Source organism: Dicentrarchus labrax, unplaced genomic scaffold (genome assembly GCF_905237075.1).
Source record: "Dicentrarchus labrax unplaced genomic scaffold, dlabrax2021, whole genome shotgun sequence".
Taxonomy (NCBI): Eukaryota; Metazoa; Chordata; class Actinopteri; family Moronidae; genus Dicentrarchus; species Dicentrarchus labrax.
The window spans coordinates 15,921,975-15,947,234 of NW_026136719.1; the positions used below are offsets into that span (position 1 = coordinate 15,921,975).

At 38.3% G+C, this 25,260-nt stretch overlaps 1 protein-coding gene across 9 annotated transcripts in view; it reads left to right on the forward strand.

Moving 5' to 3' along the window:
• Positions 1-9,032, forward strand: part of sox6 (SRY-box transcription factor 6) — a 136,741-nt gene extending 127,709 nt beyond the window's left edge. For all 9 annotated transcript variants that reach the window (XM_051379514.1, XM_051379520.1, XM_051379512.1 and 6 more), the window contains 3 exons: positions 1,668-1,841; positions 2,684-2,900; positions 3,702-9,032. In XM_051379514.1, the coding sequence (XP_051235474.1) occupies positions 1,668-1,841; positions 2,684-2,900; positions 3,702-4,008 (698 nt within the window). In that variant the 3' untranslated portion in view covers positions 4,009-9,032. The remainder of the gene's footprint in view (positions 1-1,667; positions 1,842-2,683; positions 2,901-3,701) is intronic.
• Positions 9,033-25,260: the final 16,228 nt, after the last annotated feature.

Here is a 25,260-nt window from a genome sequence, read left to right on the forward strand (position 1 = left end):
TTTATATATTTATTTTATATATTCAAACAGGATTTTGAGATGAGACCAGCAAACTTCCAGCAAAATGACTGTGACTCTTAACTTTCATTGGCCAGAACTATATGACAATAAGATCTGAATCCTTTGGGCAACAACTGTGCCGTCACAATGTGAAAACATATTTTTCATGAGCTTCCCAGATGAGGGCGAGCTGCTGTGGATCATAAATGTGGCTGTTTGACTGTTAAACATGAGCTGGTGAAAATCGATTTGCGGGGCCTTTGTACTGGGAGAAACGGGCTTCCTAGTGGGCAGCTGGACCTCAAACATTCTCAGTGAGCATAAACTAAAACCGACTTCCACCACACCTCCTTTCTATTATACTGGCGGTGGATGCGGCTCCTTCAGTACAGCATCTGTTTGTCTGTGTGTGTGTGTGTGTGTGTGTGTGTGACATATATTGCCTTTTTACTAGTTGTCTCCTATAATACTTTTGAAAAGAAGACAAGCTTTTCCAAAGTGAAGACACTCAAACTCTTGATGCTGAAAATGCAGCATCTTCTGTGATTAGAGCAGAGCGAGGTTTCTGCGGATTTGGAATTAATGTCTCTGCAAAGCCCGCCATTACTCATTAAGAGTTTGATTTTGTTTATCAACTGAAATAATAATAGAAATCAAACCCCAGGTAACGTGTGCCAAGGCTGCTAGTGGAATGGTCTAATGAGAAGGCTTCACATGTGGATGATGAAATATGCATGAGTCATCCCAAGCTTTCTTTTCCAGATTTGAGATCATTAAAGATGTATCGTAGCATATGGAAGGCTTTTTTTGTCTTATTTTTCAAGCCTTGTTTATCAACATGTTTTTGTTTGTTTAAATATTCATACTGTTTTTATTTAATTCTTTCACATCTTACATATAAAAGGAAGCAAATGCGCATGCAAACAGAAATCATTATCAGTCTGATGTACAGTTTAATACTGAGAGAAACTCTCTTATGCTGATTGTGAATGCCCTGATTGAGAAACAGCACTTTGCAGATTCGGCACAGTCTCTCATCGCAAATGTGTGCCTGGTTTGTTTGTGTGTATGAGTTTGTGAGTGTGTGTGTGCTTGAAGGAGAGAGAAGAGTGAGAAAGAAGAAGGGAGGAAAAAAGAGAGAAAGTGTAAAGCAGAGGATTGAATTTTAGAGACTGCCTCAAGTCCAATATTTGTTATTTATGTTGGCATTCTTGCACTTTTTATGGATACTATGAATGTCAAATTGAAATGTATGTAACTGAGTAACACTTGCAGACAAAATATTTATCTATATTGAAGTCCAAGGTCTTCTTCCTCTTTTGGTTTTGGATAGACCTGAGTATAAGTTGAAGAGCGTAGCTTCCCCTTAAACTGACATTGTATTCACTTTTATAGCACATAAAATATAAGCCTGTCAAGTCAGGTTTTCCACTTAATAGAAAGTCTACCCCCTCTTGGAGGGTCTGTAGCCCTGCACTCATCTGAAACAATGTTCATGATGATGATAGCAGCGATGACAGTAGACGAAGGAGAGTTTGAACATGGCTCGTCATTTAATCAATGTCTTGCCTCGCTCTCTCTTCTTGTTCCTGCTCTGGCTATTCCAGGGTCCAAAGAGGTAAATGGCTCTACAGATAAACCCCAACCCTATTATTGTTGGCCAACAGGAGGTGCTGGATCTACTGAGGCACGAGTCTTCAGGGAAGCCCGAGGAAGGAACAACAACGAACCCCACATTAAGAGGCCAATGAATGCATTCATGGTGTGGGCCAAGGATGAGCGGCGCAAGATCCTCCAGGCCTTCCCTGACATGCACAATTCCAACATAAGCAAGATCTTGGGTAAGACCTTTTAAATCACGTCTCTGCAGTAAAGCTTTAGTAAAGCCACCTGTAAGGGCTTCACTGATTTAATATCACTGTGAAAAAAAATACTATCGCTTGTATCTGCACTTATGTCCCTGGCAAACAAAATTAAGAGAAATATGTTGTTTTTTTGCCACTAAGCGTATACGTTTTCTACATTTAGATATGGCTTTATTGCTCTCCAATAACTACAGTTGATCTGACAAAGTAGCTAGTACCTAGGGGAGGATGTGTTATCACATAGGCCACCGTGCATCGAGTCACCTCAGCATACAGATGGATTTATAGCCCATCACTACCATAAGTGTTTGTCATGAAAAATGACAGAGGCTAAATGGGTCTTGTCCCCTCAGCATTGGAGTCCATACATCAGAGCTGTTAAAAGTGCTGCCATCCAGTACCTAGTAGGACACTTCACAGAGCAGCAGTATTTACTACACTAGCTTGTTGTTCCATACTGTTTGACATCGAAGCATGTTTCTTGTTTAAAATAATGTGCATATGGAGAGCTATCAAGAGGTTGTGTGGGAGGGGTGATAAAACATGATTTTGCTAGGAAACGTCTACCCTTACTAAGGCTACATTCACACTGCAGAAATCACACTGGAATCTGATATGGGCCACATTTAAAAAACAATGTGAACAGCCAAACAAAAACAAAAAAAATCTGACCTGAGCAATAAATCAGAATTGAGTGCTGAGGCTTGCAGTGTGAACGTAGCCTAAGTGCAATTCAAGGTTATTGTAGCTTTTGACCCCATGTGGTAAAACCCATGTGGTGAAATCTGACATCGTACTGAATCTACTGTGTTGTCTAGGTTCTCGGTGGAAGTCCATGACTAACCAGGACAAGCAGCCATACTATGAGGAGCAGGCCCGTCTGAGTAAGCTCCACCTAGAGAAGTACCCAAACTACAAGTACAAGCCACGGCCTAAGAGGACCTGCATTATTGACGGAAAAAAACTCCGTATTGGAGAGTACAAGCAGATGATGCGCTCACGGCGACAAGAGATGAGGCAGTTCTTCACTGTGGGGTAGGTATGCAGTCACAAATTTTACAAACTAACCACACTAACACAGAGAGAATCATACCAACTGCATTGGAGCCTTTTGCCTCCTTAGAGCTTGTTCTCATACAATGTAAGCACCCATTCCAAAATTGAGCGTTCAGTCAACCTCTACTATATAGGTTTTAAGACAAGGGCCTGACATGCACATTAAAATCAATTGTTTTTTGATAGCCATGATTTAATAATTTTAGACAATAGCAGTCTGCAAATGGAGCATGAAGTGCAGACATTATTACAGGATATAAGCTGTGGGTATAGACTTACAGAAGCCTGGAGGGCAGCAGTCTGAAGCTTAACACTTCAATTTACTGTGTGTGGTTAGCAGGAGAACCCTTCTCCAGGTGTTCCCATGTCAGTCATAAGCTTCAGTGGCTGGAGTATCAATCATCCAGCGCAACAGCAGACAAGAGCAGCACTAACCACGTATTGGTTTTATGTCACCAATAAACTGGGTAGTGTTTCTGAACAGCTCAAGACGGGAGCTGTCAGGAGAACCTCTCTTTTCCCAAATCATTTTCACAGAGCTGCTGGCTTAAAGCGGACTGCTGTGGGAAACCCCTAATCCAACCATTTGAGTTTGAAAAATAAAAAAAATTATATATATATATGTATAGTTTTTTGAAGACTACTTTCAGCAGCACTCACTCTTTCAGCAACACTTTCGGCATTCTTTCCATCTGCTCTCACTTTTGAAGGTCAACTTTGTATCAAACATTAGAAAGAAGTGTGATTTATTTTAATTTTATTTCTTTCTCCCACATCCAGACAGCCACCACAGATTCCCATCACCACCAGCGCCAGCATGGTCTATCCTGGGGCCATCACCATGGCGACCACCACACCCTCACCTCAGATGACATCAGAGTGCTCGAGTGCCTCAGCCAGTCCTGAGCCATCCATTCCTGTCATTCAGAGCACCTACAACATGAAGCTAGAGCCCAGTACCATGGCAAACAACAGCGAGCCGGTCAATGGCGAGGACGAGATGGACATGTACGAGGATTTTGAGGATGAGCCCAAAACAGACTATAGTAGTGAAAATGACACACAAGAGCCAGTCAGCGCCAACTGAGACCTCCTTAATGGAAGAGGCCAATGCAGACACAACACTCATACAGGAGAATGGCCAGAGGGCTGGTCTGATCTGATCTGATCTGAGGGAGCGAGAGAGCAAAAGAAAACTACGCCACAAAGGTTTAAAAAGGTTTAAGAAAAAAAACAAAAAAGATGTATCATTTAGGAGCCTGCATGCAGATGTGGCTTCAACAGAATCAAAAGCTATTTGGTCTTAAGTGTTTCTTCAAGTGTGTGAAGCAGTTTGGTTGTGGTAATTTAGATTTCTTTTTCTTATCTCATTGTTTATTTTGTCATTGTGATCATGGACATTTTCACAATTAGGTCATTGCCTAGAACTAAAGACGGAACTTGAAATTGAATATTTGATATGAAACTATAATTCTTTCAGTCATTTAACTTGTTTTCCTCTTCAATTAGGTGATTTTGATATATTGCATAACTGTTCAAGATGGGAATAATATTCTCACTCAGGTATAGTGTGCCAGCCAACAGCTTGTGAATGTTTTTAATCAAGAATCAATTATTACCAGTACAAAATATCTAAAAATTCATATTGAGTGATTCCAACTTATAACAGAGGGAAATTACACATTATTATTATTATTATTATTATTATTATTATTGTTGTTTTTGTTATTGTTATTACACAAACTGCATCATTTAGTGCAGAAGTGCCAAACATTTCAAGTTGTTTCTAAAAATCTGTCTTTTGGGAGAGGCTTTGTGAGGACAATCTCTTGATCTCTTAATACAGCTTCATTATCCAGTCTTTCTTTAATTTACCCTAACAGAATAAACAAATGAAACTCAGGAACTTGGAGGCAGCAGGCTCTGCAGGAGGTTACAGTGTGTGACATCTTTGGGTGGTAGCTTGTGATGCTAGCTGTTCTCCAGGGAGCCCAATGCAGTGATCATCAATGAAATCGGCCAGCCCTTTCATTTCCTCATCCCAGTCCACACAGAGCACCGTGACATCCTTAACTCTTTTCCAGCTCTCCAGCCCAGCCTGACTCACCAAGTTCTTAATCAGAGTGATTGTAATCAGGCCAGAATGCTAAAGGGCCAAAGGCCTCCAATCTGTGGGATTGGAACAGCAGCGAAAGGCAGCTTTGGGGGCATTACAATCTCAAATTGATGTTGTACAATGTGTAGCTACAGTATGTTCAGTTAAACGCTTTGGCCCCATTTGGACGGCAAGTTTAAAGTCTTACGTCTTAGAACTTAATATTTTTTTCAATCTTAATTCTTTTTAGACATTGTAAATCTTAAATTGACACTAAGAAGTCTTAAAGCAGAGCACGGACATCGGGCTGATGCAATGAGTTGATTACTGCCGTAGTCTTAAGAGGAGTGACAGTGACAAGCATATTTATAAACTGAGAGGAAGGCTAAAATCATACGTTTGTTTCTTAAATTACCTCGTAATATACACATGACAAGGGTAACTTGTAACAGTGATTTTTGCATTAGTGCACTTATATAAATCTTATTTTGTTACCCTTGAGCCTTACGTATTTTTAATAATCTTAACAGCTTTTGGAATGCACTTAAGTCATGCATTTAAAACAGGATAACATGCAATGACTCAGAAACAAGGGGCACAAAGTCTCTATCCTAATTTCAGCAAAAAGCTGACAAGTGGTGACCTTCTGGAGACTGTAGCTAGATAAAGCAAGGCCCTGATGTTGAGACTCAGATCCTCTTTACAGGGCAGAAGGTCTAAGTGGCTCCCCTCCCTGCCATGCCCTGCTCTGACCCCTGCCTGTGGCAACCTCAGCACCCAGGGGGCGCCATCTGGCTCAGAGAAGGAGAAAACACCAGGGAGGGATGGGAAACAATAAAAACGGTGTGTGTGTCCCTCATTGTGCTCTCCATCAAAGTGCTGGTAGTAAGGCCTCAACAGGGCTCCCACCCTGGCCCAATCACCAGGCACTGGCGAGCAGATGGAACAAGTACATCAAGCTGTGGGGGATTATTAAAATGACTGACGACTGGGTATCATCTGAAATACAGCATTATTAATGCATGAGTCCAGCTATTCCCCTCCCTTGCCCTTGAACCTGTCCATTTCAGAAAGAGCACAGAGCTTTTTGAAGGATCTGAATGGCTGGTTACTGGCTTTAACTGGTCAAGATCCACCCACTGCTGGTCACTGCATTTTTCTCCTAGCTCTAATTGGTACAGATGGCTCTTTATATCTCTTAAGCACGCATTTCTTCTGTACTCTTATTGTCTTATTGTCAGTGCTGGCTTGCATTGTTCCTACTTTTTGGAAGCATTTATATTAAGTCTTGTAGGTTTTTTAACCACCCCATTAATAACTGCCATTTTATTTTTTTCCCATCTCATCTTTTCTACGTTGTTCTCGTTTTGAGGTACAAGATATTTTCAGGATGCTCTCCTACAAACAAACCCAAGTGGATTTCCCTCAAATTCAACCTGTTTGGTATTTTTAAGCTGTTTGCTCCTGTTTGCTGGTGGTTAGATTGATTTGTATGTGATTGTAAATATTTTCATGACCATGCCACACTGCTTTAGTTGGCTGGTAGTTAAAAAGGACTCTTCACGGAACTGAAACTTGACTGTGCTTATATAGCGAAAAAGACAAAAAAAAAGAAAGAAAAAAATGACAAGAACTCACGAGGAGACGATGTTTCATAAGTGTTATAAGCACTGGATATAAATTGTATTTTTATCAATTCTGATTAATGTGAAGCTGTTTGAGGAAAAACACCCTGAATGAACAAAATTCCCCAGTTGGACTCAAGTGGGTTTGCTCTCACAGTTGCCAGATTTGAGTCATTTTTTTTTGTCTACTTATTTTGTTTATTTATGCAAAGACACATATGATGAATGAACACTTTGTTTAAGCTTCAGGGCTGCCTAGGGGAGAGACTCAGCACAAGAAAGTGAGCAGAAAATTCAACAGCAGGCTCAGTTAGCCTTCAAACACCAGACTTCAGACTTCAGACTTCAGTGCATTGTATATTGTATTTGAAACTGTAGAGTATCAACATATTGTATTTATTATTAGCCACTGTTGGCTCTAAAATTGTCAGTAAGCCAACAACATGGACAATCAGAGAAATGGACAAAAAAAAGATGTTTGATGAATCGGAGCTAAAAAAACGGTTTTCAGTGAATTCACCATCTCATTTAGATTTTATTGTAAATATAACATAGGAAATATATTTTTGTTCATTAGTGAAGTATAAGTTATGTATTTGGCTGTTCTATTTTATTTTCTTTTTTCATGTTTTGTTTTTGTACATGGTTTCATGTTTTTAAAATCTGACAAGTCACTGTACCTCATGTAGATGCTGAGTTTTTCTGCTTTATTGGAAGAGAGCAGTATTGGACCTGAGACAAAGAGAAGCACCTCACTTGCTTATGTTTTGATAATCTTCCCTGGACTATTCAAAGAACCAATCAAAATAAAAGCTATACTCATTAGACTTGTTAACATAGGAGTCATTACAAGTAAGGTACTCATTTGAACAACAAGCACTTGATGTAAAAGAATTATTCAATAATTTGTTTCCAATCATGATACAATCTAAGTCATATGCTGTATATCGTCACTTGTATTTTGTGTTTATTACAACACCCACAGTATGTGGCAAATCTTTTATGAGGAGCTGATATCATCCTAAAGAAATCTGCATGCATTTGGCTTGCATTTACATTATCATAATTAACAAAGATGTTTTTTTCATGAATGATTGTTTTAGATTTTTGTTTTGAAAGGTGGGAGTGTGCAAATATTTATTTGTTTTAATGTGGCTAAATGCACAGACATTGTGCTTTCTTCTTAGTTAATTCTAATGAACGTGTTCATGACTATCCAGCCATCTGTAAATGTAGCCCTCACAATTGTTTTCTCTTAATTCACTTGTTAGACATGCAAATGGTTTGAATGAACAACTGAAGACAAAGGCTTCTATGCTGTTTCAACATTACTTACTGTAATTTCATATTTTTTTCTGTCTGAACTTTGTGATGTATATGGTGGGAATGTTCTCTGTGTTAATTTAATCAGCACAATTCACTGACATGCTGGACTGACATGCTAGCTGCTGTTCAGAAGTGTAAAATTTGTTGTTCAGGGCAACATTTATAGTTGTCTTTGGTACTTTGCTTTTTAGAGTTGTCTCTCAAGCAACACTGTGTGTGGCTCTTCTATCACTGGAGCCGTTGTTTTGAAATTGCTGGCAGCCTGATACAATTTTCTGCATAGAAATCTTTTGTTGTTTTCCTGGCAGGTACCTAGGCCCATGGCAAGTATTGTTTGGGTGTTATTAGAGAAAATGAAATACATAGTGTCTGTTGCTGCTTTAAAAAAAAGTTTATGTCTGAATATGTAAATAGTTTATCATAATATCTTGTACAGTCCAATGTAAAGTTTTTAATTCAACTTAAAAAAAAATGTTGCCATCACATTTGTGTTCACATTCTTCTTTATACAGTACAAAAGATCAATTATTTGCTAGGGGTATTATTGCTAAAAAGAAAAAAATGAAAATGTTACTAATTTTTTTTTTTTTATGTTTGTTTTGTTTTGCTTGGCTTCAAAGTGTACACCAGCAAGTCTTTGGTTTCCATGTGCAGTATTGACGTGAGGTAAATTTAAGGTGAATAATTTTACAGTGGTGTGTGTGGAGAGCAATCTCCTCGGCTTTGGTAGTATTAATACACTATATCAAGTAAAAACAAACCAATGAGTGACACATTTGGGTGCACCTAGGCACTATAGAAATGTGTATACTGTATATGATTAAATTATCCCCACAGGATCAATTCAGGCATATTATAATGTAACACCATTTTCTGTATGTCTCAGTCCATTGTAACAATGCAACAGTGGGATGAATAACTGCCTGTTTAAGCTCATTTACCTCAAGAATTTCCTCCTTTTCTGTAAAAGAGACAGAAATCGTGTTACAGAAAACTTCTCCCATCACTCCATCTTTTGTACTGCTGTTGACACTTACAAATTAAAGAGACATTTTGTTTTAAGAATTTGAGTAATTATTTTTGTTGGGGAGGCATTCATTGTAATATTTCCTTGTTTGGGTGTTGGTCTGCAGTGGAAGAAAACAAAAGGGTTGCAAAAGTATGGTGCTTGTTTTAGTTGGTTCTGAGATGTTACTCCGCTGTACCAATCCCATACATGGTACTGCGTGAGAATATGATATGCCTTTGTTGTACTTTCCTTCTCTTTTAGCTTTTCCCTAAAGACAGTGTGTCCTTAAACTTTCTAAACCCAACTATACCAAACTCACCAGCTAATAATTTACTGATGTTTATGCTCATTATTCTTAATGCCACTGACCTCACAAGGACCCAGACAATTAAGCTCAGGAAACATGTTACAAACATCAGACAGACAAACAGCTTAATTGTTTTTTTATAAATGTATTTATTTAGAAAGAAACATTAAGGAAGTAAAAATAAAAAGACTTAAAAGATACTACTGCTCAATATTTGACATCCTTAATATTTCTTTACAATTTCAACTAAGTGTAAATTAATTACTGTACTATTACATTAAAAAACATGATTGATGTTTTATAATGTTTTATAATATTACAGTAGGCTATTCATATATGTACAGGTCAGTAATGCCCATAACTATAAAATATCTATAATAGTCTACAAGAACACAACAAGTGAAACTGAACATTAAATGATTTACTTTAGCATTCATTTAGAAGATTTAAAGTACATTTTTATACTGTACCATAATATCCAGTTATCATTGTGCAATGTTTGCTGAAAGGATTATACAAACTTAAATTAAACTAGTTCTAAATGGAAAGTTGTTGCTTCTGTCATTAATTCCCTTTGACCTGTTAATGATGTCATTGCGGCGAGATGGAGACCACCTGGACGAGGCTTTTTGTGCCATGTTTCCAAGGGGTGATGTTTCACATTTTACAGCACACTGAGCCATGTCTATAATGAATAGACCGATTTTACTTTAACATTCGTGAAACAAAACTTAACATATTTGATTTGAAAAGGTTGATTTTGTCATAATATAATTGTACATTGCACTTATGATTTCATCACACACAAAAGTAGCCTGAATGCAAACTGTCATCTGGTAATCTGCTGTATCCTGATTTTTCTGCAAAATTTTTACCTGTCAGTACATGACTTATAGGGACACAAATATTTGTAACATTATTTCCATTTATTAAGCATACTGCTGGCATATCAACAACTTAAAGCCAGTTTATACTTTCTTGCAACCGAGTGACTGTGAGGGTTCGCAAGGGTCAGCGTGACTTAAAATTTGTCATCTCTCCTAGTCCACAAGTTGCCCAAAGTTTATGACTGCATAGACCATATGTGCCAACAAACACGTCCGTGTATGCAGACTTCCGATGTAGTATAAACAGAACCATGTGCTTGTCTGCTGTCCGTGTATGTTTTTGGACTATATCCACCCCTTAACCAATGTTCTCTGTATTACTGTAGCCAGCTGTAGCAGCCTAGTTTACTTCAGCCATTCACTTTCCATTTCTGACATCAAAGGATGTCAAGGAACTAGTGGTCGATTTGGACTTACATTAGATTTTGTCTCACTATTTGAACCTATAGGCGAATGGCTCAGCTTCAGTAGTTATTGACCCTGGCATTAAGACAAAAATTGCAAAATCAAGGGGCCTCCTGCTTCAGCTAGCAAAATGATGAAATTCATGATTTTGGGGGCTTATCAGAGGCCAAAACACTACACAGTGGTTTATAATACAATGAGAAATAATTTTAAATCTGTGGAGAATTAACACAGCGAAAATAATGTATCTCAACAACCAGTACAGTGAATAGTAAACAGTAGAATTATGCCATTCAAATCAAGTAACTTCTAATGACTAACCCGACCAGCTAGCAGCCTTCCCATCAATTAGCAGCTTGCCTAACTGGCGGCAGCTGCATTGCTAACTGGGACAAAGGAAACAAGTAGATAGTGCAGAGGGAGCACTAGTGTGTGTGTGTGTGTGTGTGTGTGTGTGTGTGTGTGTGTGTGTGTGTGACAAAGGTTGGCTTGAAACTTTCTTTAAAGATGAACAGAAAGAAACAACCTCTGCCAGCATGAACGGAAATATGCTGGTGGGAAACCAGGTGTTGTAACCTGACGGTGTAGTGTACAGAGAAAATATAATGCATCTTTATTGAATTGATGTATTGAGAATATTAACGGTAGCTACTCAAATTAAGTTGAGTAGTTCTATATTGAAAAGGAACCTGCCATGTGCAGCTGTCAAGTGAGCAGAAACACTTTATGTGGACTTAAAAAATGTACTTTTTTGATGTGTCCAGTATAACACCAGGTACAACGCATCGTGGATGGATACATATGACACACAGCACAGAAAAATAAAAAGCAAAACATTGGAAGATGGCACAGCAATAGTTTTCTGAAAATCCCCTTGATAGCACCTTCAGATAGAACATGCAGCTTAGCAGATTCAACCCAAAAGGGACACTTACTCAGCAGCCGATCACTGTGGTTTGGTTTTAAGAACATCTGCACATGCGCACGTCCTATGGATCCTTGACCTCCTGCAAGCAGACATTCAGAGGTAAAGGCTCAATGTGTGTGTGTGTGTGTGTGTGTGTGTGTGTGTGTGTGTGTGTGTGTGTGTGTGTGCGCGCGCTAGAGGTCATCTTGAGGGTTATAAGCCCAGACTTGTCCATCATTCTTCTCTGGATCTCTGCCATATATTGCTCATTATCATCATAATTATTATGAGTTCTATGCCCTGCTTCCTTTTTAAATAATGCCTTTCTTGATGAAAGGGGTAAAACATTTCAAATAAAATTTGTGTAAGTGTCTTCAAGATCTGTGTTAGCTGTACTTCTACAGAAAAGGGAATCAATAAAAAACAAAGAGTCTCTGGAACTGAAGTATTTTAACCATTTGGGGAAACGGTTTCATTTGTTGTCCTCATCAATCACTTAGTCTTTTACCATTGTACTGTATGCTGCCCTCCCAAGAGCATATGAAAGCTACAGTTTAACTGCAGTGTCTGTAATAGATGTCTGTGTAAGCACTCTCCAGCAGTAGATGGAAAACTAGACATATACCTCGGCACAATAAATCTTATAGTAATTTTCCAAGCCTGCATGACAACTAATGGCATGGAGAAAAGCTCTGTGCTTTGTGTATTTGTCTATGCATTATTGTGCAAGTGAGTGCATGAAATTATAACACTGCTGAGACTGTGGTATGTGAGACATTTTTTCATCTTCTTTGAGCTGTTTTTGCTTTGAATTGTACCTATTTCTGTATTTCTGTGTGGACCAAATAAGAAGTCGGGGTGAATAATTGTGGGCTTGGTGAGCTATGGGGAGTAATACTGCTGTTTGTAAGTGGCCTGTTTGAATGAACTGTCACTGGGGTACAAAGATGTGTATGTTTGAACAGCGGATAATAATTAATACAGCAATGCTGTCGTGTAGCGGCAGGGCTGCTATTTCACAACTCTGATGACTAAACACCGGTGGGAAGGGGACCAGTGAGGGGCGCCTGGAACAATATTTTACTCATTTGGATCTGCTCAATGCTACAGCCGTTGCACCCAGTGAATCTGTCAGACAGCACCATTTCCCCAAGAACAGCTGCTATTTATCTGATTTTCTCATTAGAGTTGACTCATGACTTCATTGTACCGGCTTTGGCAGAAGTACTGCAGAGCCTAGGTATGGCTCTTTCAAACAGCTGAGACTTGGTCTCCCTGATGTTACTGGATGAAGGAACTTGTAACACCTGTCTATGTTCTCTTTTTCTGATTTTCACTTCAATTTATATTAAATATCTTTTTATTCGTATCCGTGTCCATGCTCGTAGAAACACCTCTCAACCAGATGTTTACTATTCTTTACACACATACAGCTTACAGCTTATTTCAATCTATTTCTAGCGTAGGTGAAAGAAAGGAATTTTGGACTGATCTCAAGAGGCATCAAACATGTATACAAGAACAGTATGTAAGAACAGCCTAGACCCTTAGCAATGTTTTAATCCTTGGAGGTGAAGGACTTAGGAAATCTTGCTAATTTCACAGATGGTTTAAAATAGATTAGTGTGGAGTAGCAGCTCCCGGAGAAGGGCTGACCCACCAGGCTCCCTGTGCAGCTGCCAAAACCCTGCGCCTGATGCTCAGAAGTGCCTTCCAAAAGTCCTGCAAGGTTAAACTCAAACTTAAGCATCCCGAAATGCCATCCTTGTTGTTAGCTTTACTGCATCTTGAATGAAGTTCACCTTTCTTTTGTTCTTGTCTTGAATAGTTAATTTGGCGTTAATCTTCAGTGAATATTTTTATTCCTTGCTATTTTGGAAGGCCCTCTCCAAATTTAGTTTTCTGGTTAAAAGCCATTGTTCTTTGCCTTTTCGCATGTTTGTTTTTCAGTTCAAATCAGAAGTCCTTGTTTAGTTCATTGTCACATTTTTTTACCTTGAAATTTTGACTTTCTTACTTCCTGTTCTTGGGTAAAACAATACACTGGAGCACAAAGGATTTTTACTTTGAAATGGATGTGTCCACTTGGCCACAGAGACCGTTCTTACTTGTTACTTTATGTTCTTTTTCATTAGACGTTTTGCACAATGCATCCAAGAGCCAATTTTTTGTAATGGAATAAAGGAGTGAATCAGACTCTGCATGGTATTTTGAAGAGGCCAAGCCTGCTGCTTGAGCTGGGCTGTGTCCGAGGAGGCCTGACAAAACTCTGGCCTGGCTGAAAAGGCCCAGCTTGGAGTTAATGTGGAAAGACAATGGCACAGGGTGAAAAACTCGACATGGTTTTGTTGGACTTGTCATTCTTTGGTGCATAGCTGTGAGGAAAGCCTAGGAACCATCTGAATGTTATTTGTGCTTTTTTGACCCATATTTAGGACAGCTTTCACAAAGCCCTTGTGAGAAGGTTGAAACAATGGAGAGGCGCTTTCAGAAGAGGGACAGGCATTGACTCTGGCCAAACCATCTTGGACCTGTTTCACTGAAATGGTTTGTTTCCAAAAGGCTGACATCATGGTACAGCTATTGGCTGATTTTAACTATCCTGAAAAAGTAAATAATGATGACTAATTCCAATATTGATTATTATGGAATTATTATTCTAATTACCAGAAAGATTTCAGATTACAATTTAAAACCACATAAATGTAACAAGAGAGAGCATGACTGTGTTAACACAGAGAACACAACAGCTGAATGTAACGTACAGGTCACTTAAACTTTCAATGCAATATGTGCATTGAAGATTTATTTTAAAACATATATTAAGAAGAAAACATACATGGTTATGGATTATTGTATCATCATATCTTTCCATGCTGAACTGAGATGATACTGAAAATGTATTTCTGTTTATGTAAATCAATTGAATTTTCTGAGCACAGTTGTTACAAACACTGGGTTGCTAAATGAACTTTTGAAAATCCACATGGGACAATATTTCAGAAAATGTAATTTTGCATACTGTTTCACATCATTGCATCTCCTCAGTGCATTTGTCTCCCAAAGCATTTGACTGCATTTCTGTGGGGAAGAATAAATGCGTAATGTTTTTTTAAAAGCATCTCTGCTCCCTCAGCTTTTTGAAGAATTTAACAAAAATAAAAGGTTTCTTTCTTGGAATATGCGTTATTCTCTCAAAGATATCACTCAGCTCTCTCATGCATATTGGAATTACACACCTTTATGAATATGTAAATGTTGCGAGAATGCCTCATTAATTAGTAATTCATGCATTTTTCACAAGCCCAATACTTTGCCAGTGTAGTCTGATGAATTATCAGCCAGAAGTTAAAAAAGGGATTCATCATCACGTTTTCAGAGGTTTTGAGCTACATCTGTAATTTGTGTGATTCAATGAATATGATTTGCGCAGCTTTTTATGGCGATATCAGTGCAGCTGTCTCGGAATATGATCTATGGATTTCTACTTGGAATCTGCAAGTGCACTTATAATGTTAACAGGCATATTTCCCCATGTAGATGTTTGCTTACATTATTATATTCTGGTTGAAATATTAAAAATGCAAGCGACTCAAATTATTTTTCTCAATATGTTCTATTTGATATAATAACTCTCTAGTTTTGGGTGTTTTTAAGATAAACGTGAAGAAAAAGGATGAGCTGTTAAAAGAACATCTCGTGCAACAAATACTGTAGCAAAGTGAAGTCAGCCTGCACGTGCTACACATTCAACAAGCCTTATGGAAAAATCTCATCCAGAGGTTTTGCATTTCTTACTCTGGTTTAAATGTTCCGATATGAGAATGCTCACGTATTAAAGGTGAGGAGCAAAGCAAAACACTAAAAATTATTTTGGTTGAATTTGTAGGAACACATTTTAACTTCACACAAATCTTGCAGAATCCTGTATGTGTGTTTTTTTTTTCAAATGAAAGATTAATATCTACATGAAAGACAAGTAAGGTTAAATGTTTTCAGGAACTAGTTGCTCACAGTTCGATCACAATAACACAAACTTAAATATTCTAAAGCATCTGCCAAATTGCCGGATAATTACTCAGGATTCAATGTAAATCTTGTGTAAAGATCTTGTGTACATGCTTTACAAATGACAGCCTAACTAGCAGTAAATAAATTTGGTTTGTCACATTTGGTCAGAGCCAACACATGACCCATGACAATCCCCACTGCAGCCAAACGCAGTGCGTGTCCATGAAGGTGTGTGCATCTTGTTTAATCGTGCTTTTCGCCTGAATTAAACACACTACTTGTGTACAGCAGTACTGTCTTGGGGTTTCCTAGATGTGCGGCTTTTAAATGAGCCCTCCTTTTAAATCATTACCACTTCCAGGAGAGCTGCACACCCACGGAGAGCGAGTGCTAATACAGTATGTTGGTGTGTGTTGGCCAGCGCACGCTGCAGGACGATGAATTTAACATGGATGCATAGAGGCAGAAGGACTTGGGGATGTTTCCTTTTCTGTTGGGGATTAAAGTCTGCTACTTTACAGATGCCCCCACTTTGTTCCTGCCTCCCTATTGGTGCAGGGATATATTAATGTAAATGGACGGCGGGCCCTTTGTTGTAAACAGGAATGTACTCTGAGGACAGGGTGCCAGGGGACTTTCAAGCAGTAAATATGTGATTGGGAGGTGGTGGGTGTGGGTTAAAATAAACAAACAAATGTGTCATCATAATAAAGTATACTACTTTACAATTCAAAAGTGCAACATTAATTAACTAATTTGGATTACTTGAATAAAACTGTATTAGTCTTGAATAACGTGTTTAGTGTCTTTGCTCTCCCTCAAGGCTTTCTCTGAGGTATGACAGTGAATCAACTTATGTGGATATATTGATCATGTACTGAAAGAGCCAATGGTTCAGCACCTCTCAGTTATTTGTTATAAATATTGTATTGTGGAGACAGGCGTGCAGGAGGGAGAGAGGTGTGGAGGTGGTTTGTGAGAGCGGTGCCAGGTGAGTTGACTGTCACAGCTGGTCCCCTCTGATGGCTGCTGCACACGCACGCACACACATGCGCACACACACGCAGACACACACACACACACACACGCAGACGCACACACACTTATCTTAATTTGTTGCTGGAACTGTTCTTTTGTTTTGTTGAACTTAAGAGGTGCGCTATAGAGAATCCAGGCAAGTTGAGTCCGAAAAAGAGTTCAGTATTTGTGTTATGGTGTGTGTGTGTAGTGAACGATAAAACAAACAGTTTGTAAATGGTTTGTTGTTTGTGACTATGTGCAGGGGAAAATCACGGTGGCAGGGAGAGTTGCTGTCAGTCACTTCACATAACCTTTTTTACCTTTGTTATCAAATAGCTGAAACATAAATGTTCAGACCTTTTCTGCAGCTAGTCATCATGCAGTTATACTGTAAGCCAGCTCCAATGAGAAATGACAAAATGAGCACCATGATTTTATGAAATAACTGGATATCGACACATGGTTATCTTTACAAATTGACACAAAAAATCCACACAGGTGAACAACGTATCATTATATTTTTGGAAAGGATTTAATGCAATTATGGGGGTGTAACAAAAAGATAATGCGACAAATTGTGTAACAGATTTGCTCTGAGCAAGTAATAAGTAAAGCAATTACTTTTGAAATGAGTAATGAATAATGATTAATATATTACTACTTGACTGAGTAATGAGTCCAAATCTGGCAGGTAGCAGAAGGGCCCAGTCTTTTAACATGCTTACCGGCGTTTCCACACTGTTTCTGTTGTTGATCGTCAGTCAAGCTCTAAATGCAGCGTCTTGAATCTCAATGTGATTTCAATTATGATTTCATGCATGAATTACCTACAGTACTCAAATATGTTATGAAACATGTGGCTGACTCTACAAGGGACTTGTCCAGACCATAAGCTGATGCAAGATCTCTATCCTTCACACCACTGTGGCTGTGCTGCCACTACTCCTCAAGATAAAAGGGTCACTTAGCCACCAAGACAATCCAGCAGCCATTGAGAAAAATAAGATTGGAGGAACCCCACTGTTAAAATGAAAATCTGCAATTTAAGCTTTTATGACAGCAAAGTTACGATTTTGACATGTATTGACTGAAAAGAAACAAAATAAGAGGAAGTGACACATGGGTCTTGTGATTTTAATGGAATATCAGCTTGTGTTTAGCATCCAAAAACTCACATTTGGTTATCGTATAATGTAATGTGTATGTGTGTGTGTGTGTGTGTGTGTGTGTGTGTTTGATTAGTATTTGTTAGTTCCAATTTGGTTCTTGGATCTTGTATGTTTAATAAAGCCATCCATTAAGTCCACTGCCTATCTATTTATTGAACGGAACACAACATAAATAAGATCACACGACAGTAAACTGTTCAGTCTAAAAGTGTACATTTTATTGACGCTTTGTTATATTTCTTAATCCTTATCCAGTATTCTCACTGGTATGTTGCAACTGTTTCAGAGTTTGTGGACATGTTGACCATTAACAGGACAGAGGGAGGTAAGTAACATAACAGACCATTCTGTTTTCTGTAGTTAGGTTAGAAGAGACCTGTTAATTGCTCCTGTTGCTCAATGCTTTTACTTGTTATTCTTTAGGATTTGCTCCCCTCTGTTGGGGACATTTCTTGTCTCTGTAGACACAGTGGTGGTGATGAAAAACCAACATAAGATTAAAACACGGTGTCTGAGGAATTCAACATTGTCTCCCCTGCAAATTTAACATATTACAAATTACATTACACCAAGCTTGTCAAGCATTTGGGTTCTGATAATTACTATGCAATCATATAGATGCAAGTGATATTAAATATTCATTTACTCGTTCCTTGAGGAATAATGGTGATGGAAAAATCTTGGAAGTTGTTTTCTATTTTTAATGACTTTTCAACAAAGCTAAAAAAGCTTAGCTTGAAATTCATATTTTGTCTGGCTGTGACGAGAAACATGAGAAGGATTTCTCTCTATGTGGAGGCTGGGTTAAGGCTTTCATATTAACCTAAGGAGTTAAGTGTAATTCCATATGTTTAAGCAAAGCAGTTCTACATTTCTAAACCCTAACCCTCATTCATGCTCTAGCAGAAGAGATTGACATAGTAATAAACTGATGTTAATTAGACACACTTTGAAATTCTCCATTTTGCTCGTCTCCATGCCCTAGTGGAGCTGGTGGCTTATTAAATCATTTGCTGCTCTTGGGTGATCCTCTTTTGAATCTTGGCCTGACCCTCCGGGCACAATTTATTTTTATTTCAAAAAAATTTTACCAGCAAATTTTGCATTAGTTCAAGAGAATTATAAATCATTATTACACAGGCAGACACTTCAAACATTTTGTTTAAGAGCTTTCTGCTCGATGAGGCATCAAAGGAGATGTTCACACTGATGACTGTTACACTGGCAAATATCTATTCATTAACACTGAAGTTGGCGTGATCATGTTTTGTACACGATCCACAAAACAGCATCTATGGCTGCCATCTTTGGTAACTTTAGTTATAGACAAGAGGAGGTTCTGAATTACTTCTACAACATGGATTTTGCCAATGATTCCTTGTCCTATCTAAAATAGCTTATCTTACAAAAGTTGAGCAAAGGTGTTGAACAAAGGCCTGGTGTCAATTAACGTACAAGCAAACCTAGGTTGTAGCACAGGAGCCAAAGTACGCATAATAATAATTTGGTGGAGGGATTGATTTGATAAAATGGTATTGTCCATATTTGATGATGCGATATGGGGAAGGCCTTCAGTCAACCAAACATCTTATACATCAACATCAGCACTCACGGGTTGCAGGCTGTACTAGGATTTTAATAGTTTTGGAATATTTTTTTTTACCTATAGTTATAGGCAGACCTGCAAGTGTTGATTTTACAGTTAACAATTCTAACACACAATAAAATAAAATTAGTTTAACACATTTGTAGGAACAAAAAACAAAGAGCTGATTTAAAGATGTTGGAAAGCTCTGCGAGTTATTGTTAAGATCATGCTGGCCAACATATCTCCATTGCATCTTTATTTTTTTAAGGTTAATGTGATCTGCATGAAGGCGACAGTGAAAAGTGTATGATGTAAAAGGTTCAGCTGCGATAAGGTTGAAGACTATTAATCAAGCGTCAAGAAACAGTGCTGGTCTGTGAGGAGATTTTGGCATAGTGGCCACAGACGATACTGCAAGACACACAAAAATGTTCCTGAAAGAAATCATAACAAAAGGAACGGCTGTAAAAATATGAATACATCTTTGCAAGTGTAACAAAATCCCACTGTGATGTGGGAGATCTCTTTGCCCATATGTCACAGTGATGGGAAGGATTTCCCACTACTTGGTGGGGATTCAATCTTTATGCAGTCTATGTGAGAGTGTCAGCCCAAGAATTCTTCTGAAAATAGTTTGTTTATGTATTGTCTACACAGAGTACAAGAACTGGGAACAAACCAACAGTGTGCAGGTATTTTTTTTAAATATTTTTCAGAGCAGTTAGTGCTGGGCGGTTAATGGTATATTACTTTTTATTTATTTTATTATTATTTATTATTTATTACTTTGACTATATAGGTTTACAGCAGCTTATTTTACTCTCAGGAGTACAATATAAAAACATTTCAATGTTATCAAGTATATATTGAAGGCTTTGATTACTATAGGGTTTTCTTAGGCCCACAAAATGATAAAGGAATCAGAATCAGAATGTAGAAACCATTTTTAATGAGCAAACTGCAATGTAGTAAGAACAGAACTTAAAAATAAAAAAGATATGCCGACAACTTTAACACTATTTCCTTTTCAAACCAAAATATTTCAAAATAGTTGTATAAACGCTATAACCTCACTCAAATATGTGATACTCAAAGCACTGAAGTATTCAAACAGATTTCCCAAATATTCTATTGCACAAGAAACAAATGAGTTACAGCAGTTGTTTCAACTATGGACCGGTATGGCGGTATATGAAAAATTCATTTCGCACAGGAATTTAAAACCAGTATACCGGTTCATCTGGTATATCACCCAGCACTACTTCAAATAGTATCAGGAATGTAACAAGACTCCTTTACATATACTAGGTAGCAGAAAATCTAAGATATGACATTATGTGAAAAGATATATATATTTAAAATATAATATATAGAAGAGAAGAAGCTTAATTGCTGTACAATATGTCCAACTGAGAATCCCCACTGGCTCTCCAAACAGCTGATTAGAGTTTAAGTCTCAGAACTGATCTTTAATATTCTCTTCTAATTAGATGGCATATTCAGTATGCATTGAACCAGTGTAATTATATGACTCAAGACGAGTTGTGAATAATTCTATTGTTAGTATTTCAGCAATGCCTGTGGCATGACCAATGGAACAGAAAGTAGTCTTAGTATCAATTATAGTGGCATGATTAGCGTGGCTTTGTCTCCAGTCCCACAGAGCTACAGAATACGGCCAGCTAGCTCAATTACCCTCCACCCAGAGGTGGCAAAGCCTTTTGATTTGCTCTGCCTTTTAAATATCTACTGTGACTCTAATATGTCTCATTATGTACCACAGCCTTGGCACTGGCTAGCAAATCTTAAACACTGAGAAAGATCACAGGAATGTCCAGAATACTTGGCCTTAATACCCTATGTGCAATCAAAATGAATTCAAAGGCATCTGCACAGAAAATCCTTCCAAAATCCAGCAGATTATGACTCTTAATAAAGACCACCAAGTGATTCATACCATTAAATTCAGTTGATCATCAACATACAGAAACATTTGTTTAAAAACTATTTTAACGGTAAAATATACTAGATAAAATACTTGCTTATTATGCAAATAATCAATCAGCAAAAGTAAGGTTACAGATAAAGAATCTGAGGTAGTCACAGAGGATTATGAATTCTATGTCATTACATTTTTACAGTGACAGATAGAGAAAAGTAATGTGCTTCAAAATAAGAAGATGAATTAGAGGAAAAAGCAAGAGAAGAGAAAAAAAAAAGTGGTCTGAGACATGTTGTGCCAATTGAACGGGGCCTGGACAATATCTTCAAAATGAACATCAGAGTAAAGTTTCACATTTATTTAGGCTGTTGGCATTCTGAAATCTAAAGTACATTACGCATGAAAAGAGACAGAGCGAACGGAGATCATATTGAAAAGTATTAATTTATCAGTTTATTGGTTTTGCACTTAAGTACAGAGTATTTCAATTGAGGATTTGGCAGCTATCTCCACTGTGGTTTTGTGCTTAAAAGATGTAAAAGCCCTTGTCTGAAAACATCATCTGACTCGTTTTTTTAAAAGTTACTATGCTCTGGAAAAAAAAGACGAATGAATTATTGCAGTCCATTTATGTTGTTAATTCAGGGGATAAATGGTGTTGGAGCCCTGAATATCTAAGTTGTCAGAAATTTGGCACCTTGTTGAGACACATGTTCGCTTCTGGAATCACTGCAGCGAAATCAAACTTTGCCGTCTGTTTCATATTAAGACTCTGGTTTTAAAAGCTTTCAACTAGTCCGCTAAATTGTAATGCAATTTTTCCAGAGCCCGTGTTCTCAATGTGACTCCCACACTTAAGGATGTAATGGTGTGTGGTTTGAAATATAACGTTGGCTCCCTGGAACAGTTGTCATCTGGTTTCTTGTGACTCGCTCTCCCATCCAAGGCCTCACATATAGGTATGATTATGAGTGAACATTCAGAGAGTGAGATGAGGAAGGGAAATGAAAGTTGTTAGCCGTAGGTTTCACCGCAGCAAAAAAACAGACTCAGTTTGGTCCCAAGTTTTATTGTCATTGGATAGCTGTCATAGTTTTATCTACAGACATATTGTACCTATACATTTCAAGTATTAATTGCTGTATGATTCACCAAAAATAATTCAAAAAGACATTCAGATCAAGACACATGGTGTTAGGACAGGTCTCTTGCTTACAGTGCACAGTGAGACCATTCCCACAACCAGTGACACTTTGATTAAAGAAACTCTTACAAAAATAATTCGATTTAATTTATGCTGCAGTGGAAACTGTGTGCTGTAATGCAAGTCTCAGAACCACACAGAAGCATATGTTGCCTCCCTGGCTCAGTGGGTATCAGGGCGGAGGGTATAAACCCTGTATTTAGAAAAGAAGAAGCATAAACCATGAGCTTGTGTTCACTCAACCACAGGATTTACTCTGACGAAGTACACAGAGGAAAGACATAGAGTGACGTTAGATTGGGAAGGCAAGGGACGGCAGTGGGTGGTAGCAAAGACAGGAATCAGATTTTGAGGATGAGTGTCTCCTGAAATAACTGAAACTCAACATCAAATTTAGCAGACGACACAAACCATAAAGATTGGGTTGTGAAGAGAGTTTTACATCATACACAATATTTGCCTCTAGCAAGGCATATTTCTAACATTTCCTTCATATAACAAAGAACCATACTGGAGTGGTACATTTTTTAACATCAATCAAACACGAATAAACATATGTATGTGTCTCTCTTCTTCGATTTAAATAGTTTAAATCACTGGTCCTCAAATTATGGTAAGTGTACCACTGGTGGTATGCAAGATGCTTCTAGTGGTATGCGGATGAATCTGAATGTTTTTAAATTAAATTAATTCAAAAACATATAATACTATGAAAATACTACAAACTTTTGAATGAAAATAAATTAAAGCACCAGTGTGCAGGATTTAATGGCATCTAGTGGTGACAACCAACTAAAACCCTCTGACTCTACCAAGCACAAAGGAGAAACTATGGCGGCCGCAAAACTCACAAAAAATGCTAAAGTCGCTATCTATAGACAGTGAAACATGGGGGAATCAATAGAAGAGGACCCGCTACCTCTGTAGAGCTCCTTCCAAGGTAATGAAAACACAACGATTCTTATTTTCCTTTCACATTTTCATCTTATTTTATACACTAATGAAAACATACCAATGAATATTATATTCCATTTCTGCTGATAGATCCACCTCAATGTTACACACTGGACCTTTAAATGGTGAGATCACTGAAATGTAATTTTAAAAATGTTTTGCATTTTTGTTTCAATATCAGCCTGCTGCAAATGTGCGCATACATGATTAGTTGACAGCTAAAATGTGATGGCAAGAAAGTAAGCTGAGGAAAAAGGAATGGTTTTAAAAACACACAACTGCAATAATTCATTCAGTTTCAGCACTTTGTCCAGCACCCTTTTCCCCTGAAAAGTAGCATCAACTTTAAGCTAAGATGACAATTTTCTGTTTTTAAACTTTTTACGTAATCAGCTTTTAAATCACACAGCTGTTGTCATAACCCTCTATACATGTTCATTTTGTCTGACGTAATGACCATTAAATCCCAATTTGGTCAGCCATGCCGTGTCTGTCCTACTCCTTACCAGATGTTGGCTGTAAGGGGCAGTTCTGTCAACTGAAAAGAGGATGTAGAATAAAAGATATAGTTGTTTCTCTTAGGGTTGTACCCGACTCAGAATTTTGTTGGTTGAATTTGGCTGTTCATTGCGAGGATTCAACCATTCGTTCCTTTTTTACAGTTTAGCACCACACTAAACTCCTATATCAGCAGTTCCTGCGGTGGAAACACGTCTCTGCTGCCGGGCTGCTGCAGCGCTGTTAGCCGGAGAGTCAATTACAGTGGATGGCAGTAGACGAGTGTGTACCACCGTCTGCTTCCAAAGTGGCTTAGCCGACTTCACTAACAGTCATCGCCGGAGCAGAGAGTTTCGGAGCAGCCGCTGTCCCACTATTTGGCATCACACTGCCCTGCGTTTACTATCACTCTTCTCCGCTTCCATCACAGTTAATCTTGTGGTTTGTGGTCATTTCAACACATGGCATTTTTTTAATGAGAAAGGTTAGGTGAGGCTGAATGTGATGGCTCTGCCTAAGTGATGTGTAGTGGTCCTTGGCTAAGTCAGCGAGAGCTTCATCTACTTCAAACTTTCCATTTTCTCTAGGTACACATTTTGGTCCTCAAAACGTTCTTCACTCCTAAATGCATAAATACCACTGAGGCATGATCTAATGTGTTTGTTACACCCTGTGTTTGTGAATGGGATGCACTCCATACTGTGCCTGAACACTTCCTGTGTAGACAGACAGAGCATTAAAGCTGCTGCAGCTATGCTCATCCAACGCCTCCTGTGTACACAACGTGTAAGTGTCACCACAGTGTGTTTCCAGGTTTGGAGAAGACCAACATGTCCAATTGTACTTTTTAGAGACAAAAGCCATATACGGGAGCACAGTGTGGTTCCGGTTTGTGTTGTGTGTAGCTTTCTGTTTTAGTCTGGTATTTTCTGCTGACCCAGATTGGGTTTTAACAAAGGTCCAGTCAGGTTAACCACAGGTTTTCATAGTCTGTTCCATGTGCTTCTGTTCCCTGGTTGAAGCCTCAATGTTTGATATTTTCTCTACTCTGTGGTGCAAAGTTCGAATTACGCCCAATTTATGCTCAAGTGGATGGTGACAATCAAAGAGGAAGTACTGGTGTCTGTGTGTGTGGGTTTTCTGTACACCTCAATTTCAAGGCTCCCCCCTCTTCTTTTAGAGAGACCGCGCAGTCCAGGAATGTCAAATTTCCTGCAATGCATCTCGTTCTGTTAAACTGATTTTCCTATGAGCTAACGTGTTAAGAGAAAGTAACCACCTCGCAGGTTTTGATTTTCATTCATATATCCACATACCGTACAGTATTTTCTCTCCACTCATTTTCATTTATGAATTAGCTAAGATAAGAGACACAGATGAACCCATAGCACA